Below are 22774 nucleotides of genomic sequence, written 5' to 3'. Positions count from 1 at the left end.
ACAGGAATCCTAGATCTGGTATTAAAAATTCAATTTAAAGATGTCCCTAAACTAACCCCAAGTTCCTTGAAGGCAGGGGCGTTTTTTTTTTTTTTTTTGATTTTGGTATGTCCAGTAACTAGCATGCCTGGCAATTGTAGGTGCTTAATAAATATGTGTTGAATTAAATGAACAAATTTAGAGTAATTTAGAAGATTCTTCAAGGATCAAAAATTCCATTATTATGGGACTTCTGCTCCAATCTATATAGGAATTAACAGTTGAAATTTTAGAGACATTTTATACTTACCCAACCCAACCGGTAATCCTTTGTCCAACATATATTTTAACTAGATTGGTTCTATGAAAAACATATAGTTTATAAGACCTGGACTCATAGCAAACCTCTGATGCTATTCCTGAGTTCCAATTATCTTTGTGTGCACGATGAAGTGATGGTTGTTCTATTTTTCTTACACAAAATAACTAATATGGAAATAAGTTTTAAATGATTGTACAAATGTAAACCTATATCAGATTGCTTGCTGTCTTTGGGTTGAGGAAGGCAAAGGAAAAAAAATTTGGACATGTAATTGGAAAAATAAAATACTATTGAATTAAAACTAATTTTTGAATTGAAAATTAGTTGTGTGGAGGATGAATGGGAGGCTAAAGAGACCATAATGCAAAATAATTAGGAAGCCACTGCAAAGCACCTTGTTAAGTTCAAATCCATCTTCTGCTTTGCCTCCTAACTGGGAACTGCTTGTTGCTTTTCCTAAGGTATGGTTTGTTGAGTAGCTGGATGGATAGAACAGTGGATAGGATGCCTGGCCTAGAAACAGTAATACCTGAATTCAAATCTGGCCTCAGAAATGTTCTAGCTATGTTTTTTCCAAAAAAGAAACAAAGTAAAAAGGTGTCTAAGTGGAGTCAGTCATCAATAGTGGCAACATCTACAGAGATCACAAATAATTATGCCATTGGATTTTGGAGGTGTTGAATTTGGAGACAGCAGTTTTAACTGAGCTTTGGGGTTGTAAGCCAGACTACAAGGAATTCAGCAGGGGAAGATAAGGATATGAAGGGAATTAGTGTAGATGATAACCATCTCTGGAAGTCTGCTTAAGAGAAAAGAAATATAAGATGATAGATTGAGGCGCAATGGCAATGATTTTGCTTGATTAGCAACAATTCTTTTAAAGGAGAGATGTCATGGAAGAGCCAGAGAAGACAAAGAGATTAAGTTTTAGAGAATATAGAGAATTGTGAGTTCAAGCTTCTAGAAGACACTAGAAAGGCACAGATTAGAGAAGTAGGTTTTGAGTAACCAGATTACCTTTTGATGAGAGTCTGAACAATAGGAAATACTGTCAGATGAGAGAGAAATTTTAAGGCGTGAACATGGAGGAAACAAGGAGTTCAGGGTGGAAGAGGAAGCAGAATAGAATTTTCAAGGAGATAGATATTATGCAAGTTGAGAGAAAGAATAATCATTTAAGAATAATTGTATTTGGCAGTAAAGGTCAAATTAACTTAAACTGATTGCATAGTTGCATGGCTTTCTCTAAAGGAGTTTTCAGGACTAAAGCTTTCCAAAGTAGGATATGGTCTGGCTAAAGTGGTCAACTAAAGGACATAGCAGAAGTAACAAACTAGAAGGGCAGAGAATGAATGGAAAGCTCATCAAAGGAAACAAAGAAACTGAAGGTCATAGTAAAAACAAACAATAGGTTCAGGAGAAGTGGATTGGAGGGGGAGATTGAAAGATTAGGATTGGAGAAAAGAATTTTGTCTCAAAGTATATAGGAAGTAGAATTACTACAGGTGATGAGATTAAAACTATAGTCATTCAAATAAGGCTGAAATAGTATGAAGATGAAAGTAATGGGAATTCTAAGAAGATAACAGATTAGGAAGATTGTGCTCTACACAAGCTAACACACCCAATCTGTACCCCTATCCCCAAAAAGAAGAGGGTGACCAAGACCAATTCATTTTTGGCTTGGAAGAAAGAGGTAGTTGGCAAGGAGCCCAACTCTACCCCATCTAACCCATGATCTCTCTGACCCTGCCCTGGCAAACCCAGAGAAAAGAAAAATGTGGCAACCAAGGTTCACTGCTCCTGGCCTTACCTGGCAACACACAATACAAAGCAAACCCCTTAATATTAACAAATGATCTCATTCTATCTTATCTTCTCCACCATATTTCCTCCTCTGTCACAGTTACTCTCACTTATTTCAATCTCTCCTTATCTAATGGCTGTTTCTCTACTGCTTACAAAAATATTGTCTCCCTCATTTGCAAAAAATTTGATCTACTCACCCCTCAACTAGCTAACTTACTAAATCTCTTCTATCTACAATAAGGTACTCCCCCACTTCCTTTCCTCTAACTTATTTATATCTCTACAATCTGGCTTCCAACGTCATCATTTAACTAAAACTGCTGTCTTCCAAAGTTACTATCAATCTCAAATGCCAAATCCAATGACTTTTTCTCAACTTTCATCCTTTTTAACTTCTCTACAGATTTTGACACTGTTGATCACCCTCTTGTTGATACTTTCCTTCTCTAGGTTTTTGTGGCACTGCTCCCTTCCAGCGCTATCTTAATCACAACTTCCCAGTCTCCTTTACTTGATCCAAAAATGGGTATCCTGCAAAGCTTTATCCTGACTCTTCATCTCTTCCTCCTGTATTTCATTTAATAATCTCTTCAGCTTCCATGGATTCCACAATTATCTCCATGCTGATAATTCTCAAATCTACTTATACAACGTTCTGCTCACTTCCCTAACTGATATGTCTAACTGCCTACTAGACATTTCAAAATGGACGTACCATAGACACATTAAATTCAACATATAAATTACTGAATTCGGGATCTTTTCCCAAAACACTTCCCTCACACCCACAAATTTATATAGATAAATATATACTGTCAAGGGCAGCAAGAGCCTCACAATCATCCTGACTCATAATCAAAGTGTTATTTTCAACTTCTCATGATTCCTCATCACCCTGCAACCAATCTCTTGCCAAGACTTGTCAATTTTACCTATATAACATCTCTCAAATAGGGTTTTTTTCTTTCCTTACAGTATACTAGTCAGTGCTACTACTGGGCTTATAACCCAAAGAGATATTAAAGAACAGAAAGGGACCTGTATGTACCAAAATGTTTGTGGCAGCCCTGTTTGTAGTGGCTAGAAACTGGAAAATGAATGGATGCCCATTAATTGGAGAATGGTTGGGTAAGTTGTGGTATATGAATGTTATGGAAGATTACTGTTCTGTAAGAAATGACCAGCAGGATGATACAGAAAGGCTTGGAGAGACTTACATGAACTGATGCTAAGTGAAATGGCAGAACCAAGAGATCATTATATACTTCAACAACAATACTGTATAAGGATGTATTCTGATGGAAGTGGATTTCTTTGACAAAGAGAAGATTTAACTCAGTTTCAATTGATCAATGATGGACAGAAGCAGCTACACCCAAAGAAAGAACACTGGAAAATGAATGTAAACTGTTTGCATTTTGGTTTTTCTTCCCAGGGTAAAAATAACCCTCTGAATCCAGTTCTTCCTGTGCAACAAGAGAACTGTTCGGTTTTGCACACATCTATTGTATCTAGGATATACTGTAACTTATTTAACATGTAAAGGACTGCTTGCCATCTGGGGGAGGGGGTGGAGGGACGGAGGGGAAAAATCAGAACAGGAGTGCAAGGGATAATGTTGTAAAAAATTACCCAGGCATGGGTTCTGTCAATAAAAAGTTATAATTATGAAAAAAAAAAAGCATGCTAGTTGGTCTGCCTACTGTAAGTCTCTTTTCACTGCCGCTCACCCTCTTTGTTTTAACTGTCAAAGTGAAAGTGATTCTCAAGTGCAGATCTGCATGTCACTTCCCTACTATTTCAATGGATTCCTATTGCTTTCAAGAACAAACATAATTCCCTTTTGTCTAGCATTCAAAGCCTGTCATAGGCCACCTCTAACCCCCAAACCACTTGATACCTTTCTCCCTCCACATACTGTGCAATCCAGGAATACTGGATCCATGATGTATCTTGAACAAGACATTTAATCTCCTGCTCCAGGGTATCTGCCCTGAGTGTTCCCCATGCATGAAATGTCTACTATCTTTCTCTCCTTGTTTCCTTCAAGTTTCAGCTAAAATCCCACTTTCTAAAGGAAGCCTTTTTCTAATCCCCCTTTATTCTAACATTTTCTCTCTGACACTTATTTCCAACTTATATATAACTTTTCTGAATATAGTTGTTTGCATGTTGTCTCTCCATTTAGACTGAGCTCCTTGAGAGCAGGAATGTCTTCTACTTTTCTTAGTAGTAGCCAACACTAATTACAGGAATTGGCACATAGTAGGGAATTAATAATGATTACTGAATGACCTATTCCTCTCATATTCTTTTTATCCACTTGCTTTCACTGAGATTAGGTTTCTCCCAGACTACATTATACCTCCCAGTCATCTTCTCTCACACTGGTTGCATGGAAGGTGGTGAGTGAGTATACCACAGTAGTCATGGAAGATTAAATGGAATACTCTTTATTCTCTACTATCACATTCAGAGGCTCCCTTCGCCACCATCACCCAGTAACATTTCCTCCTCTGAAGTTCACTCTATTCAGATGACAGTGGCTCATTATTCCCTTCAAGGAATTTAGTACTACTCTCTCTTTCTTCTCCAAATCCTGCTCTTAATCTAGAGGACTTCAAAGTTCAGGTTGGTTCTTCCTAAAATATTCTCATCTCCCAGTTCCTCAATCTCAAATTTCATGACATACTCATATACTCTATCTCAGCAACACAAGGTTCCAAGTACTAGATAAAGAATTCTGATAAGTTAGGTTCAAAGGACAAAACAGCCAATAACTTTAATAATAGAGTGTTTGACAAACCCAAAGACACCAGTTTCTGGGATAAGAATGCATTATTTGACAAAAATTGCTGGGAAAATTGGAAATCAGTATGGCAGAAACTAGGCATTGACCCACACTTAACACCATACACCAAGATAAGGTCAAAATGGGTTCATGATCTAGGCATAAAGAATGAGATGATAAATAAATTGGAAGAGCATAGGATAGTTTACCTGTCAGACCTGTGGAAAAGGGAGGAATTTATGACCAAAGAAGAACTAGAGATCACTATTGACCACAACATAGAAAATTTTGACTATATCAAACTGAAAAGTTTTTGTACAAACAAAACAAATGCAAACAAGATTAGAAGGGAAACAATAAACTGGGAAAACATTTTTACAATCAAAGGTTCTAATAAAGGCCTCATTTCCAAAATATATAGAGAACTGACCCTAATCTATAAGAAATCAAACCATTCTCCAATTGATAAATGGTCAAAGGATATGAACAGACAATTCTCAGACGAAGAAATTGAAACTATTTATAGACATATGAAAATATGCTCCAAATCATTATTAATCAGAGAAATGCAAATTAAAACAACTCTGAGATACCACTACACACCTGTCAGATTGGCTAGAATGACAGGGAAAGATAATGGGGAATGTTGGAGGGGATGTGGGAAAACAGGGACACTGATACATTGTTGGTGAAACTGTGAATACATCCAGCCATTCTGGAGAGCAATTTGGAACTATGCTCAAAAAGTTATCAAGCTGTGCATACCCTTTGATCCAGCAGTGTTTCTACTGGGCTTATACCCCAAAGAGATACTAAAGAAAGGAAAGGGACCTGTATGTGCCAAAATGTTTGTGGCAGCCCTGTTTGTAGTGGCTAGAAGCTGGAAAATGAAAGGATGTCCATCAACTGGAGAATGGTTGAGTAAATTGTGGTATATGAACGTTATGGAATATTATTGTTCTTTAAGGAACGACCAGCAGGATGAATACAGAGAGGACTGGCGAGACTTACATGAACTGATGCTGAGTGAAATGAGCAGAACCAGGAGATCATTATATACCTCAACAATGATACTGTTTGAGGATGTATTCTGATGGAAGTGGACCTCTTTGATAAAGAGAGCCTTAATTGATCAAAGATGGACAGAAGCAGCTACACCCAGAGAAAGAACACTGGAAATGAATATAAACTGCTTGCATTTATGTTTTTCCTCCCGGGTTATTTATACCTTCTGAATTCAATTCTCCCTGTGCAACAAGAAAACTGTTCAGTTCTGTACACATATATTGTATCTAGGATATACTGCAACCCATTCAACATGTAAAGGACTCTTGCCATCTGGGGGAAGGGGTGGAGGGAGGGAGGGGAAAAATCGGAACAGAAATGAATGCAAGGGATAATGCTGTAAAAAATTACCCTGGCATGCATTCTATCAATAAAAAATTATTAAAAAAAAAAAAAAGAAGAATTCTGACGTCCTTCTTGAATACATATATTGTATCTAGGATATACTGTGACATAGGACTGCTTGCCATCTCGGGGAGGGGGTGGAGAGAGGGAGGAGAAAAGTCGGAACAGGAGTGCCAACGTTCCTAAACCTATTTTTTCTCCTTCCACACCTCAATGTCATCACCTATTGTAGTGATTTCATTCTAGTTAAAACTTATAGTTTAACAACTCATCCCCTTATTCTCCTCTACCTTCAAATACCACTATTCATCCCTTGTCAAACTCAACCTGAATTACCCCACCATCTATTTCTTTTGCACCTATTCACATGCTCCTGAATAGATCTGAAAGAAACCACACAACCATGCTAAACTTAATATAGTATAAAAATCCAAACTCAACTGGGCCCTTGCTGCAAAGGCAATCAGAATTTTTGAATCTAATTTATACTTTAACCCATTTTTCACACAAGCTATTAAAAACTTTCTTGTAGGTGCATAGTCAAGATGGCAGAATAAAAGCAATAATTCTCCTAAGCTTTCCTCCCAGTCCCTCTGAAAACCTTTAAATAATTCCATAAAGCAATTCCTGAAGCAACAAAACCCATAAGAGGACTAAATGAAATAAATAACTTTCCAGCTCAAGACAACTTAGAAGGTTAGCAGGAAAGGTATGTTGCACTTGAGTATGAAACAGGAAACTAGGCCTTGGGAGCCATTGAATCATCAGAAACAGAGATCTCAGCCCACAGATGTTAAGATGTTAAGTTGAACACCTGGTCAGAAAGAAATTACAAAGGTGTCTTTATTAGCACTGAGGCAAGACTCTGTTGTTTTGCCCATACTCTAATGTGGGTCACAGTCCTAGGTGGTACTCTCAGGGTGAGAAGGAGCATTAGCATTCCAGAGGTTGCTGCCACAGCCAGAGTATAAAACCAGTGCTTGGGCTAACTAATACACCAGAATACAGGCCAAAAAAATAGTAAACACATCTCTCTCCACATCATACTACTTTGGAAGAACTGAAAATTTACAAGTCCCTAGGAGTATCTCTGAAAACAGTTGCACAAAACCCCTGAAACTTGAGAAAATATGCCTTCTACCCTGGAAACTGCCCTACTATAACAAAAATTTTAAACTCAAGAAATAGTCTGAGAAAACCATAAAAAGTGATGACAATGAAGATCAAAACACTCAGAAGATAACAAAGTCAAAGCTCCTACATGCAAAGCCTCCAAGAAAAATATGAATTGGTCTCAGGCCATGGAAGAGCTCAAAAAAAGATTTTGAAAACCAAATGAAAGAGGTAAAGGGAAAACTGGGAAGAGAAATAAGTGATGCAAGAAAACCAAGAAAAAAAGAGTCAACAGAATGGTAAAGGAGACACAAAAAACACCAAAGAAAATAACAACTTAAAAATCATATTAGGCTAAATGGACCAAATGAAAAGAAAAGCACAAAATTTTACTGAGGAAAAAAAAGTCTCAAAAAACAGAATGAGATAAATGGAAAAGGAGGTACAAAAAGCTCACTGAAGAAAATAATTTCTTAAAAACTACAACTGAGCACATGAAAGGTAATGATTTTATAAGAAATCAAGAAACAATAAAACTAAAAGTAAAAAAATGATAAAAATAGAAGATAATGTGAAATATCACAATGGAAAAACAACTGACATGGAAAATAGATCCAGTAGAGATAATTTAAAAATTATTAGACTACCTGAAAGTCATGATAAAAAAAAAAAAAAAAAAAAAAGGCCTAGAAATCATCTTTCAAGAAATCATCAAGGAAAACTGGCCCACTATTCTAGAATAAGAAAGTAAAACAGAAATTAAAAGCACCCATCAAGCATGTCATGAAAAAGATCTTTACATGAAAACTTCCAGGAATATTACAGTCAAATTCCGGAGCTTTCAGCTTAAAGAGAAAGTACTGCAACCAGCCAGAAAGAAACAATTCAAATATACAGAGAGAGTCAGGATAGAACAAGTTTCAGCAGCTTCACCATTCTTTAATGGATCAGAGAGCTTGGAATATGATTCTCTGGAGGACAAAGAAACCAGGAGTATAAATAAGAATCACCTAGCTAACAAAAGGGAATATAATCCTTCAGGGGAGAAAAGATATTCATTGAAATAGAGGGACTTTCAAGCATTCTTGATGAAAAGATCAGAGCTCAACAGAAAATATGACTCAAATAAAAGACTCAAGAGAAGCATAAAAAAGTAAAGAAGAAAGGGATATCACAAGAGACTCAATAAGGTTAAAGTGTTTACATTCCTACATGGGAGGGTGATAACTTGTAACTCTTAAGAACTTTCTGATTATTATGTTAGGAGTATATTTAGACAGAGAACATGGTTGTGAGTTGAATATGAAAGGATGATATCTAAAAAAATTAAATTAAGAGATGAGAGAGGAATATACTGGGATAAAGAGAAAGGCAAAGATAGAATGGGGTAAATTACATAAACGAGGCAAGAAAAAGATTTTACAATAGAGAGTAACAGAGAGGAAAAGAGGAATAAATGAAGCTTACACTCATCAGAATTGGCTCAAAGAAAGAATAACATAACACACACTCAACTGAATATAGAAATCTATTTTACCCTACAAGAAAGAAGGAGGGGAAGGGAATAAGAGAAGGGGGGTGGAGAGAATGGAGAGACAGAAAGAAGACATTGGGAGGAGGGGACTGGCAGAAGCAAAAGATTTTTGAGTAGAGATAAGATGAAAGGAGAGAGAGCGAGAGAGAGAGACAGAATAAAATAAACTAAGATGGGGGAGAAAGAGAATGGAGGGAAATACACTTACTGATAGTAACTATGATAAATTTTGAAGCAAGTTTCTCTGACAAAGGCCATATTTCTCAAATTTCAAAAAAAATCAGTCAAATTTATAAAAATAAGAGTCATTTTCCAATTGATAAATGATCAAAAGACACGAGCAGTTTTCAGATGAAGTAATCAGACCTATGTATAGACATTTGAAAAATGCTCTAACACACCACTATGCCCTTCCCCTATCACCGATCTCAGCTAAGGACTCTTACTCCTATTTTATTGAGAAAATTAAGATCTTTATTTATTAAGAAGGAAATAAGGCCTTTCCTTCTCTCCTAGTTGTTTTTCTGCTTCTCAGTTTCCTTTTCCCCTAATTATGGGTGTTTCCCAAGACTTAATTAGTTCTGGGCAATCTTCTCTCCTTAAGTCTTTTTCTTCAACTCCTATGGTTTTGATTAGTATTTCTTTATAGATGTCTCCCAGAACCACCCTAAAGTCTCTCCAGAGCTAGTATCATCAAATGCCCATTCGGCATTTAAAACACCTGTACCAGGTGTTCAAAGTCAGAATGCACAAAACAGAACATATTGTCATTCACTCCAAAGAGGACCAACAGGAAAGCCAATTGAACCTTCTGATTACAATTAAAAATACCACTATATTTTAGGTCTCTAAGGTTCACAAATTCCCATTTATCCTTGACTTCTAATCCTTTTTCACTCAGCATTTCTAATCAGATGCCAACATCTTGTTTTCTATATCTACAATATTACTCAAATCCAACCTCTTCTTTCTACTCACATAGGCACCATCTTATATCAGGCCCTCATTGCCTCATGCTTATATTATTGTACTGTTCTCTTAACCGGCATTCCTTCCTCTTCCAATTCAATCCATCCTCTCTTCATCAGGTGTCAAACTCTGAGTGCAAGGACTAAGTTAAAATTCAATTGGGAAATATAATAAAATAAAAATACAAAGAAGATACTGTTGAGTTGTGGTTTTCTAGGTCAATATACAGCTTGCAGGGAGCTGTTTCTATTTAAGTCTGACATCAGTGTTCTCTACAGAGCTGCCAAAGTCATTTTCCTTAAGAGCATCCTTAAAAGACACATCAACCTACTGTCCTCACTTAGCTCAGTCAACTTTAATGAAAGCCCTTCACAACCTACCCTAAAAGAATCTTTCTAGTGTCATTATGTATTATTCCCTGTCTTGGAACTACTCTAACTAAACTGGCTTTTCCACATGGCTATTCCTTATGCCTAAAATGTCCTTGGCTCCTCATCTATGTCTAACAGAATTTCTTATTTCCATTATGTTATACCTCAAAAATTATCTTCTATATAACATTTTTCTAACATCCTTTCCAAATGCTAGTATCCTTTCTTCCTCATAACTTTGTATTTAACTATACTGTTGTATTAAACTATAGCCTGTTTTGTTTTGTTTTTTGCTGAGGCAATTGGGGTTAAGTGACTTGCCCAGGATCACACAGCTAGGAAGTGCTATGGGTCTGAGGTCACATTTGAACTCAGATCCTCCTGAATTCAAGGCTGGTGCTCTATCCACTGTGCCACCTAGCTGTGTCCTATATTTTTTAGCGTATTTTTTAAAAAAATATGGCATATATTTAATCTTTAAATTGAGAAGTAGTATTGAATAGTAGATAAAGCTAGTGTCTGAGCCATGAAGTGGTTCCAAGTCCTACCTCTGACTGGATAGTTCTAGGATGGGATCAGGAATAAGTTATTTGTCTTCTCAATGCCTCAGGAAACTACTTTTGACTCAAGTTTCAGGAAGGAGGTTTAATTCCATAGTTACAAGTTCTTCATTAAAAATTCCCTACACCAATAAAATGACAGATCTGATCAATGTGTGTGTGTGTATGTGTGTGTGTGTGCGCGCACACATATGCGTGCAAGCATGTGGTAAATGCTGTCTTCTCAGAATAGAATATAAGCTCCTTGAAAGCAAAGATTTATTTTTTGATTTTGACTCCTTCACATGTAGCTCATCACATGGTATCTGCTTTCTAAAAATGTGTTGATTCAGGGGAACAAGAATATGTTTATTGAAGTTTATTAAGTATGAATGAAGTTAAAACTAGGAGTAGAAAGGAAGGAGAATGAAGTAGAGTCCCATAGATGATGACAAGGAGTTGAACTAAGTAAGTGCTAAAGAAAGATGGTATGAATCTCAAAGAATAAGAGGTTGCTAAGTGATGGTGAAAAAAGAAAGTGAAGTGAGAAGAAAGAAGAAGGAAAACTAGTACTCATGCTGAAATTGTACCTTATGGAACAGAAGAAAAGCAATTCCCTATTGTAACGGGGTAGCCAGGGATTCACTATCTTTTGGGGAAATCTTTAAATTTTCTAGAGAACACACTCTGAATGAGCTTCTAAATGTAAGCTCTAATAAATACATTTTAATATAAATTATATCAGTTTTGTAAATACGGTTCTATTAGTTTCTACTAGGAAGCAGAACTTTCAATATATATGTTGATTCATTTAGAAAACCAAAATATAGCAGAGTTTTGAAATTAGAAAATGGATATAAATTCCTTTCTATATGATTTGCATAAACTTTAGAATCATATTAATTAGCAAAAATCAATATAACTTATTAACTTACATCTTTTTCTGACCGATGTGGAAACATCGAAGACTGGCTGTAGTACATGTTTTCATCATGGTAGTCACTGTCGACGCCCTCTACAAACTTCTTTCTTGAAGCACCAAACATGCTGTTTGTCACCTAAAGAGAAAAGTTATTTTAGGGAAAAACAATATTTTGAGTAATATAACTTCTGTGAGACATAGATTTGGCAATGAAAATAGAAAATTATGGAAGAAATTCTATGCTACCCAAGAGACCAAACTAGTCAGAGCAAAGCATAGAGTGATTCAAGATAAGATCACAAATCTGCTCACAAGAAATGTAGCACTAGATTTTTTTCTTAAACATCTAGGTTTCTGGTGAAGAGAAGAGTCAGATATTACCATAAACATCATCTTCCTATTTAAAGACTATATTTATCTCGTGATTTTGTAAAATTACAAGTAATAATCTTAACTGTGTATGTACAATATATATAGAGAGAGACACACACATAGAGACCTTCCTTTGATTTTTTTCTTCTTTAAAGTTTTAACTACATAGAATTTTAACCTTATATACATTGTACCTAAAAACTGAAAATAGCATGTAAGTTTACTGAAAGTATCTATACTTTATATGAACTTTATTAATTCATATTCTTTTTGAATTTCTATGTAGTTTTTGAAACCCAAGTATCTAATCATTTCTATTTTATAGGGAAACAATAATACTATTTCATTCTTTGCAAAATATTTTATTTCATCTATTCTTCACACCATCCCTGTGAAGGTGGTAGTAGAGATAATGAAAAAGTATTTTGTCCATTTTACAATTAAAAAAAACCAAACAGATTCAGAGGGCTTAATTGATTTGTCCAAGATTACTTGTGGTTATGAGTAATTATATGACCATGTGATTTTAAATTTAAGAGGTGAATTATTATAATTCTCTTATTTTATGGATAAACTTAGGCCTACAGAAGAGAAATAATTTTCCCAAGGTCACACAAATAGTATGCAGAAGTGAGATTTGAATCTTAGTGTTTAAACTTCAAATCAGCAAAATCAGGTTAAGAAAAGTGAAAGTGTTTAAAGGCATCTCAAATTAAGTCCAAATAGTACAATGCTCAATAAACTGTGGGGTGACACTGACAGTTAAAATTCAAATCCCAGCTCTGCTACCTTTACTGAACTTCTTAAAAACCAAAAACCAAATCAAACAAAAAAGGAATGAGTTTTAGCTAATTAATCAATGAGGTCCCTTCCAATTCTAAATCCTGTGATCCTATCTTTTTTGATATCCAGAATCCTTCTCTCTATCAATGACTTAAATACCTGGGTTAGTCTCAATATCTAAGATAACCAGCGAGACTATATTTTGTGACTTCAATATTCATATACTGACTCTTTTACCATTCTGGACTATTATATTCATTGACTTTATCAACTCTCATGATTGCCCCTTATTCACCCATTGTTTAAACCTCAAACTATTCTATCTTCAAGCTGAAAAACTCTGATCTCTCTTTTTCTGATCCCAAGTTCCTTTCTTCTTCCAATTTTTATACCTTAGTTCTCCTAAATCATCACACTTTGATGCTCTAACATTTTGTCTCTAAATCCAAGGAGGCAGAGTGCATCGCTGTGTAATGTAGAACTTAGAATCAGCAAGTTGAATCTGAATCTCACCTCAGACTTGAACTTGCTGTGGAACATATGAAAAATCTCATAGCCTCACTAAGTTTCAGTTTCTTCATCTCCAATGAGTGATCTCTAAGATTCTTTCATGTTCTAAATATGATACCTTGAATTCATCTACAAACTGTTTTTACACCATTTGTCTTCATTAAATACACAGTAAAATCTTTCCACTCTTGTTCTTTTATCCATTTGCTGAATTCTTAATTAAGGTAATGTTCATAAAGTAACACAAAGGGCTTTTTAAATGTAAGATATTCTTCTATTGTTATCTCTGAGTCACTTCCACCATCTGGCTTCTCTGGCCCTACTCAGAATCCCCCAAAAGACATAAAATTGTGCTGACTAGGTCCACAAAGTTAACTTCAAGGGGACTCCTTCCTCACAAAAAATCCTTTTAATTCTTTCTAATGAACTATATTATACTCAGTTGCTGTTACAAACTTACTTTTTTTTCAAGCCATCAATTTTACATACTCTATTAATTTATCTCAGCAGGTAACTTTACTACTGAAAATTTCCTTTGCAATCTCTATAGCCTTAGTAGCCCATAGCTACTTAGTTTGACAAACTAAGTAAAATGGTACAAGGGATATGATCTTATGGAAAAGGACATTTAAAATGATACATTACTCTATGTTGTCTCTCATTATAATTTAAGCTCCTTGAAGACAAGGACCTTTTTTTTTTTCCTATATCATAAGCACTTAGCATAGTGTTCTGCATATAGTAAGACTCTTAATCTGCTCAAATCAAGAAAAACAGTTCATTTTGAAGACTCAGCTACATTTTGTGTCTTTGGGGCTTCCATGGAGAAGCTTTCTCTCTATTGTCTCTTTCTGGATAGCTATGCATGAATTTCTCTTATAATATACACAAATACAATTTTTTCTATATTGATGCTAAAAAAGAATGTCAGAATTCACCTTTGAAATATAGAGGCATATTCTTGAAGGTTCTTGGTACCCTCACACAAAAGATTCTGAGGTGGTTGGGCAGTGTCAGAAAAGACAAATTTTAGACTAGAAAACTTAAGTCAGTAGACATTACTGTTTTACATGGTAACTATGTTAGCATAGGACAGCTGCTATAAAGAACTGAAAACATTGGAACAATAAGTCAATGTTCAGAGAAATCCAGGATCTTGGGGCCTGGTCAATTATTGATATTTTTACTATAAGCTGTTCTTCTGAAATGTTTACCAAGTCTGTTTTACAATATTAGGTTAAGGTATGCTCTAAAACGCTAAACTTTCTCCACATTCGCTTTATAGTTTCTTTGGTTTTCTAATAGGACCTGAATCAGTTCTTTTCTGGTGATTAATCTCATGATTTGCTTGTTTTTCTGGGCTACAACCCCCCTTCCCAAACTTAAAACTTCCTCTCTGCATATCCACTTACTTAAATTTTTTTCTTTCAAAAGGAAGCATAGGAAGAAGTAAAAATCACTACAACCTTTGACTGATGCCCTGCCATTTAACAGTGACTTAATGGACAAGTTTAAAGTAGTATGATACTGACAACAAACTAGACCTGTATGGAATGTAATACCTGACCTAAATGCAAATATTCAAGAAATGAAAAAGAATCCAAAGAATTTTTCTTTTAAATGATAATGTATGAAGCTGAGGAAATGCAGATGTAGATGCTTTTAACTTCCACACTGTGAAGATCCCTTCCATTATTCTACATGCTGTTTCCTCACTAAAATCTTAGAACTTTACCAGGAAGAAACTTTAATGACCATCTAATACAACATGTACTTGAGGGGAAAGAATCTACACAATATACCCCCAAATTATCAACTAGTCTATATTGGAAAAATCCCATCTAGGCTGCCTATTCCTTTTGTGCATAGTTCTAATTAAGAAAAAAAAATTATATGAAACATAAAGTTGTCTCTTTGAAACTTCCACCAACTGTTCTTGATTCTGTCCTTTATAGTTTTAGGAAATTCCCTGCCCCCCCCCCCCAAGATAAGATTCATTCAAATATCTGAAGATGATTTATCATGCTCCATATACTTTCCCTAATCCTTTTTAGGCTCAGTATCTTCAGTTACTTCAATAAGTCTTCATACATCATATGACAGGAACTCCAGGTTCTCCATCATCCTGGCTACTCTCATTGGGACACTGTTCACCTTATGAATGTTCTTTTAGAAATATGGCACCTATAATCTGGGCAGAACAAAATATAATAGGATTGTTACCTCCATATTTCAGCAATCCATGCCTCTCTTAAAGCCTAATCTTTTTTTTTAACTTCCCCTAATATAAATGTTGTATTCTGAAGAGTTTGTAGTTCATTAAAAATCCTAGATCTTTTTAAAATCAATTTAACCATGCTTCTCACATTTTGAACTTAAGTTTAATCTTATTAAAGTTAGTCCAAAGCTTGGTATGTCAAGATTTTTTGAATTCTTTCATTCAGAGAATTAGTCAACTTCTCTCTCATTTTTTTGTCATATTAAAAATCTGATAAGCATGTCTTCTATGATCATTACTTCTCATCACACAGACAAAAAGGTCAAGATCAAATTAAGATCCTTGGGGCACTTCTTTATAATATGACACTTAATCATTAATGTCTACTCTATAGGATCTAGTCATGAAATTAGTTCCAAATCCATCTTTTTTTTTCAATTCATCAACAAGCATTTATTAAAAGTTTCCTATGTGCTGAATACTAGGAATTTGAAGACAAAAACAAATTAACCCCTGACATTAAGAAGCTTATATTCTATTGAGAAGATAATGGGTACATATAATATAGGCAAACAAAAAGCAAGTGAGCTATTCCTGGAGACCTATACTGTCTCATAGCGAACTTAGCCAAGGGAAGAGAATAGATTCCAATGAAGTATAAGAGGATAGACAATGAGTATAAAAGCAAATAAATAAAAAGTTCATGTCGTTTACAAGGACCAATAAGAAGATAAAATTAGTTAAACACAGAATGCAGGAAGGAGAGCAATGTTTAACAATATTGGAAAGATTAATGTCTAAAGCAAGTGGAAGTCACTGGAGTTTATTGAATAGGGAATTGATATGGTTTAGACATATACTTGAAGACAACTGCTTTGGCAGCTGTGTCAAAAAGAAGGACTAGAAAAGGAAGACATCTGAGGCAGGAAGACCAATAAAGGCGTTATTGCAATAGTCCAAGCAAGATGCGATAAGACCTAAATCAGAGTGGTGACAAGCGTGATTACACACAGCTTTTGACATGTTGAGTTTGAGATGCCTATGGAATGGAAAGAAGGGAGAGACGAAGGGAAGACACACATATTAAGGTCTTACTAGACGCAGAACACTATGCTAAGTGCTTACGATACAGTAAAAGAAAAAGATCCTTGTCTTCAAGGAGCTTACATTCTAATAAGAAGAGACAACATAGAGTAATGTATCATTTTAAATGTCCTTTTCCATACATTAAATCATATGCCTTGTACCATTTGACTTAGTTTGTCAAACTAAGTAGCTATGGGCTACTAAGGATATAGAGATTACAAAGAAAATTTCCAATTCCAATTCCAAACCAATATATGGTTTGCTTCCCTGGATAATGGCGGTGCAGGCTAGACTAGAAACAGAGGTGGTGGTCTACTGGGGGAAATGGGAAGCAGAGTATTGCTGCTACCAAAGCACTTGTTTACCTTTCCATTAGAAGTGGTTGGTTGGTAGTTGGCATTTATAGTTACAGGGAAAGTGGACCCCTTTTCTCTATGGAGCTTAGGGGACAAGAAGAAAAAGAGGGGTACTGCTCTGAAATTGCTGCTATACTTAGGGATCTTGGGTTCAGGGTATTAGGCTGTGTTCAGAGAAGACTAATGGAAGATTGTGGAAATGACATGATGTACTTGGTGCATGGTGCCTCCTATCTTTCCTTCATTATAAATTACTTCTTCAGTAAATCTGGCTTGTCTAAAGTTGAAATATCAAAAAAATAATGGAAGATGCATGACTAGAGTTCAACTAGAGTCGGATATGTAGTGGGAGGAGGGGGCATTTATGCAAAGACAATTATATACATGAGAACTGATGAAGCTAATAATATAGAAAGTTCAGGAACACAAGATGCATAAGAGTAAGCCTTGAGGAATGACCACAATCAGGGAATATAATATAAATGATAATGAAAATCAGAAGACAAAGTTCTACAAAACCAGAAGAAAAGAGCAGAAGAAGATAGTTACGACCATCAAATTCTGCATAAATTAAGGATAAAGATAGGAAAAGCACATCAGAACTGGCAATTAGGAGATTATTGGAAACATTGTAAAAAGTAGTTTCAGTTGAATGATTAGACTGGAAGGAGAAGTGAAAGTACTTTTCCCTACAAGTTTTGGAGAAACTTTTTTCAATACTTTATTCATTCTAAGTAATTATAGGCATACTCTTTCCCTGATCTAACAAGTCTAATAAGTCCAAAAATAAATCCAGTTTATAATGACAGGACCTTGATGAAATCATTCTTGCTTTCTGTGATTAGAGACTCATTTTCTAGAGACTGGTAAAAATATCCTTAAATAATACAGGCTAGAAATTGATAGGAATTACAATAAAACTCATTGATGACTTCAATCAGATCAAGGAGAATATACTGCAAGCAGCCAGAAACAAACAATTCAAATTTTGAGGAAGCATAATCAGGATTACCCTAGACCTAGCAGTTTCCACATGAAAGGACCAGAGGGACTGGGATATGACATTGCAGAAGGCAAAGAAGCTTGGACTATACTCAAGAAATCAACTCAAAATTAAGCATTATCTGTCAGGGAAAAAGATGGACATTAATGAAATAGGGGATTTTCAATTATTTCTGGTGAAAAGACCAGAGCTGAACAGAAAACATGATGTCCAAATACTCGAATCAAGAGAAGCATAAAAAGATAAAAAGAAGAAAAAGACTATGTTTTTTAAAGGTTAAAATGTTTATATCCCTATATAAGAAGATATGTGTAACTCTTGAGAACCATATGTTTGTCAGGGATGTTAGAGGGTGTAGTTATAAGCTGACTTTAATGTGATAATATCAAAAAGAAATTAGGGGTGAAAAAGAGTATTATACTAAAGGAGAAAGGGGGAGGTAAAATGAGGTAAATTGCATCACACGAAGCACACAAAGACCTATTACAGTTAAGGCAAAGAAGGAAGGGGGATGAGCATTGTTTGAATCTCTTAAAGACCAGTAACTAGCTCAGGAATCATCTTCACTAGTTCTTTCAGTTGCTAGGAATTTAGTTCCTCTGGGTCAGATAACTTGAACTCATCAAAGTGATCCCCTTTCTATTTTTCTAGTTCAAAAATCATTTCTCCTAGTCAAGAAAAAATAACAGGAATAAAACCAGAATGGCTTTGTCTTTGTTTCAATTTTTCACACTCCTTTATCTCATTCTTCTCTCCCCTACCACACCATTGGTACATATGCTAATCTGGTTTAATAACCACTTGTATCTATGGTATCATTCCATTTAAAAATGTTTAATGATTCCTACTTCCTAAAAGATGAAGTGAAACTTTTCCTTTTTTTCTTTTTTTGCAATTAATAAAGATCTGTAAACAAAAGTTATACAGTGGAGCTGGATCTGAAATCAGGAAAACTTTTTTTTTTTAATTCAAATCTTATCTCAGACATGTATTTACTAGCTATGTGACTGAACAAGTCACTTTTTTTTCCTGTTCGCCTCAGTTTCTTTATCTGTAAAATGAATTGGAGAAAGAATAACAAACCACTCTAGTGTCTTTGCCAAGAAAATCCAAAATGGGGGTATAACTCAAAAAAATGAAGAAACAAAAAGAAAATAGGGAGCTACCAGTTAGGGAAAAGTTATGAATATATGGTTGTAATACAATATATCTGTGTTGTAAGAAATGATAAACATGAGGAATAAAAGAAGGCATAGAAAGTTGTAAATAGAAAAGATTCCACTAAAGAAGCAGAAAAAAAAGAACACAAAATTATAAAACAATGTAAATTTTTAAAAACTACAATAAAACAATGGAAAATTCAAGCTACAAGATAATCCTCTCCTCAAAGGAGAGATAAGAAAACACCCCCAAGTCTTTGGGGAATCATAGACATGGATAATTGCATACAATGGCAGGTTTTAAAATATGTTGGTTACTTTTGTTGAATTTTTTCTCTATCTTCTATTTAATTCTTTATGATAAGAAAAAGTTTAATGGATGATAGAAATTATAGATTAAGTTGTTTTTTCAATTTTTTTAAAGTTAATATTAAGAATGACTAATCCATTCGACTATTTCAAGTTTACTACTCACAGCCAAAGAACTTTGTAATGGAAAGAAATCCAAAACTGTAAGTGAACACTGAGTACTAAGAAAGCATAGGAAAACTATAGACCAGATTCATAGCGTAGAAATGAAACTAGAAGACTTTAAGGCAAAATCATGAGCTCATACATCTAAAGCTAAAAGTGATTTGGAAGATTATCTAATTCAATCAGTTCATTATACAATGAGAAAACTGAGAACCAGTGATTAAGTAATTCACCAAAAATCTCCCAGTTAGAAGGGGCCGTAACAGGATTTGTCCTTACTCCCTTCCAGTCAAACTGAAAACATCTACTAAGTCTCGCTTCTGGAAAATAGTTCACAGAAACTTCTTTAATTCATCTTTCAAAGAGAGCAAAGATGAATTTCATGGCAACACAGTTCTTGGCTGTGATCCTTCCTGAGCATCTAAAGCAACTTTTCTGCATAAGTTTCATTCCCCATTTCCAACTACCTATTAGTAGTTTTTACCTCACTGCCACAATTAAATTACTTATCTATTTTGGTTTGTGCTACCATCCAAATGTGCAGAACCAAAACTATTATGGGCTAGAACTCTTGTACTTAAACCAAGGATTCTTACAAGGTGCTAACTCTGTAGAATTGAGAAAGACAATGATTATCTAGTTTAGCATGGTGATTAATAGTTCTCTAGTTCAGTACATGTACTTAATATTTAATATGGTTCCACAATATTCACACCTATGATAATGTAATTATAACTGTGTATATAACAGCCAGCAAGGACTAGACGAGATTCATTTCATCTTCATTCAGGCTCCTGTTGGCTCTCCTGTGGGACGGAGGGACTGAGAGACAGAGAGACAGATTCATTCCATCGTCCACCTTTGTGGTGGCTGGAGGCTGAAGCACAAGCTCTCAGACTCAGATTCATTTCCACCTTCATCAGCCTTGTGGTGGTTGGCCTGTCTTCCTTCTGCTCCCTCCACTGAGACCAAGGCCAGTCTGAAAGGCTCTCCAGAAAGCTGTCCAGCCCCAGGCAAGGAGACAATTAAGAAGAAGGACACCTGGCTATTCTCATGATGCTTACTCAGCTGAAAGGAAGGTGGCTCCAAGACCTCCAGAAAACCAAACAAGAACATTACACAAAACCTCAAGAGATGCCTCTGATTCTTACTGCTCCCTTGTCTCTTTATCAAAACAACTGCCAGTTCTGATGCTGCTTCTTTCACAGACTTTTCATTCATTCTTTATTACATACTATTACTAATTAAGGGCCTTATTATTTTATGCTTACAATTATTTCAGTCTCCTGATTTCTTTGTTTACATCATTTTCTTTCCTCTTAATATATAATATCCAGGACCTTCCTGAGCCGGCATTCAAACATCTCTACAATTAGGATTAAAGCTAAATCCATCTTTTCTTTCTTTGAACCCCCAGGGCACACATGGCATCATTTTATAAATGTATGTTGACTATGCCCCTAGTACCTTTTATTTATTTTATCTTTTTAAGTTAAATACACATGGACTTGTTAGAAGGAATATAAAGCATCATAAAACTATTCAAAGTTTAAAATTTCATCTTCTTGATTTCACCTCCTCATTCTCTTATAAAGGAATTTTAATTCCTAGCTATCATACAACATTATTATCTCGACCTCTCAGAGTTGTGTTTTTCACAAAATTGGTATGCACATTTTTTATAGCAATATCCGAATCTCTGACAAAAACACTGGAGAAACTAGAATCTTGAGTTACAATATTAAATAATATTTTGAAACAGTTATTCAAATGATAGTGAGTTTTTGCACTATCATCCAATCAATCCTTTCAACACCTTGTTCTGACCATCAGGAACCAAAATAACCTTGGTAATAGAGAATGAGAGAATAAAATCAACAAGATGAAATTTTACGTAAATTTTATTTTTAAAACATTTTTATTAATGCTATTGGTTTCCCAACAATCCGATATGTATTAAAGTAAAAACTCTAAAAGGACCTGCCAAGTAATAGGTAGAATAGATACAAATGTTTATAATTTGAATTGGGAAGTCCCCTGTTTTATCTTGAATGTTGAGAATCTGGGGTTTATCTTCCTATTTCATACCAATTAGTGGATAGTTGATCATTTCACAATAACACTGAAGGAAATGATTAATTTTGGCAAATGATGCAATACAAAAGAATTCAACATCTGTACTTTGTAATTTTTTTATCTAGAAATAAAATAGGTTAAACAGAAACTTGCCTTTAAAAACAAAAGTAGTTAACATCTACATAGTGCTTTAAGGTTTGCAAAATACTTATGTACAGGTGACATAATACATAGAATGGAGTTGGGAATACCCGAGTTTAAATCCTGCTTAGACAAATGAGATGATACATATAAAGAACTTTGTAAAGCTTAAAGAGTTGTATTATCTCATTTGAGCATCATTGCAATATTGTGGAGAGACATTGTTATTCACATGTTACAAATAAGGGAACTGAGCTTAAAGATGGTTTGAAAAACTAGCCCACAATCACATAACTAATAAGTGACTTAGGCAGGATTTTAAACTCAGGTCTTCTAGACTCTAAGGCTAACACTCCATCTATATACTATATACTATATAACATTTTATGTTTGAAAAAGTACTTATCTGATTCTTGCAAAGGGTTGTGTGATATAAGTTATATAATTATGGTGATGAAACAAATGTTCAGAAAATTTTAATGACTTGTGCAAAATCCCATAGTTCTACAGAGGTTTTCAGGATGAATTTCTTATGGAAAAAAAAAAATAGCTCAGTTCATTCTACCCGCTTTTATTAAATTAATGTCATACATATAATAGACATTCAAATGATTATTGAAGTAAAACCCAGAGATTTCCAGAAAAGACAGCTTCCCAAATCTGCACCTCTTCTTTCAAATTATCCAAAAATCAAATGAGAAAGTACTATTACTTCTTCCATCCTAAAACCCCAAAAGCCAATCAGAACCAGGAAATTCAGAACTAGCACAGAACAATCTTATACCAGAGATGGGCCACATACACCCTGCAAAGATCTGCATCTACAGGCAGCAAGA

At 35.0% G+C, this 22774-nt stretch overlaps 1 protein-coding gene across 6 annotated transcripts in view; it reads right to left on the bottom strand.

The window, feature by feature from the left end:
- Nucleotides 1-22774, bottom strand: part of CNOT2 (CCR4-NOT transcription complex subunit 2) — a 160016-nt gene that overhangs the window by 52002 nt on the left and 85240 nt on the right. For 5 of the 6 annotated variants that reach the window (XM_051961500.1, XM_051961501.1, XM_051961504.1 and 2 more), the window contains one exon: nucleotides 11773-11895. The exons of the other annotated variant lie outside the window; for it this stretch is intronic. In XM_051961500.1, coding sequence (XP_051817460.1) covers nucleotides 11773-11895 — 123 coding nt within the window. The remainder of the gene's footprint in view (nucleotides 1-11772; nucleotides 11896-22774) is intronic. 6 annotated transcript variants of the gene reach the window in all.

The sequence above is a fragment of the Antechinus flavipes genome, chromosome 5 (assembly GCF_016432865.1).
Source record: "Antechinus flavipes isolate AdamAnt ecotype Samford, QLD, Australia chromosome 5, AdamAnt_v2, whole genome shotgun sequence".
NCBI classification, from domain to species: Eukaryota; Metazoa; Chordata; class Mammalia; order Dasyuromorphia; family Dasyuridae; genus Antechinus; species Antechinus flavipes.
Note: the sequence above shows the minus strand (reverse complement) of the source record. Positions and strands in the feature narration are given on the sequence as shown.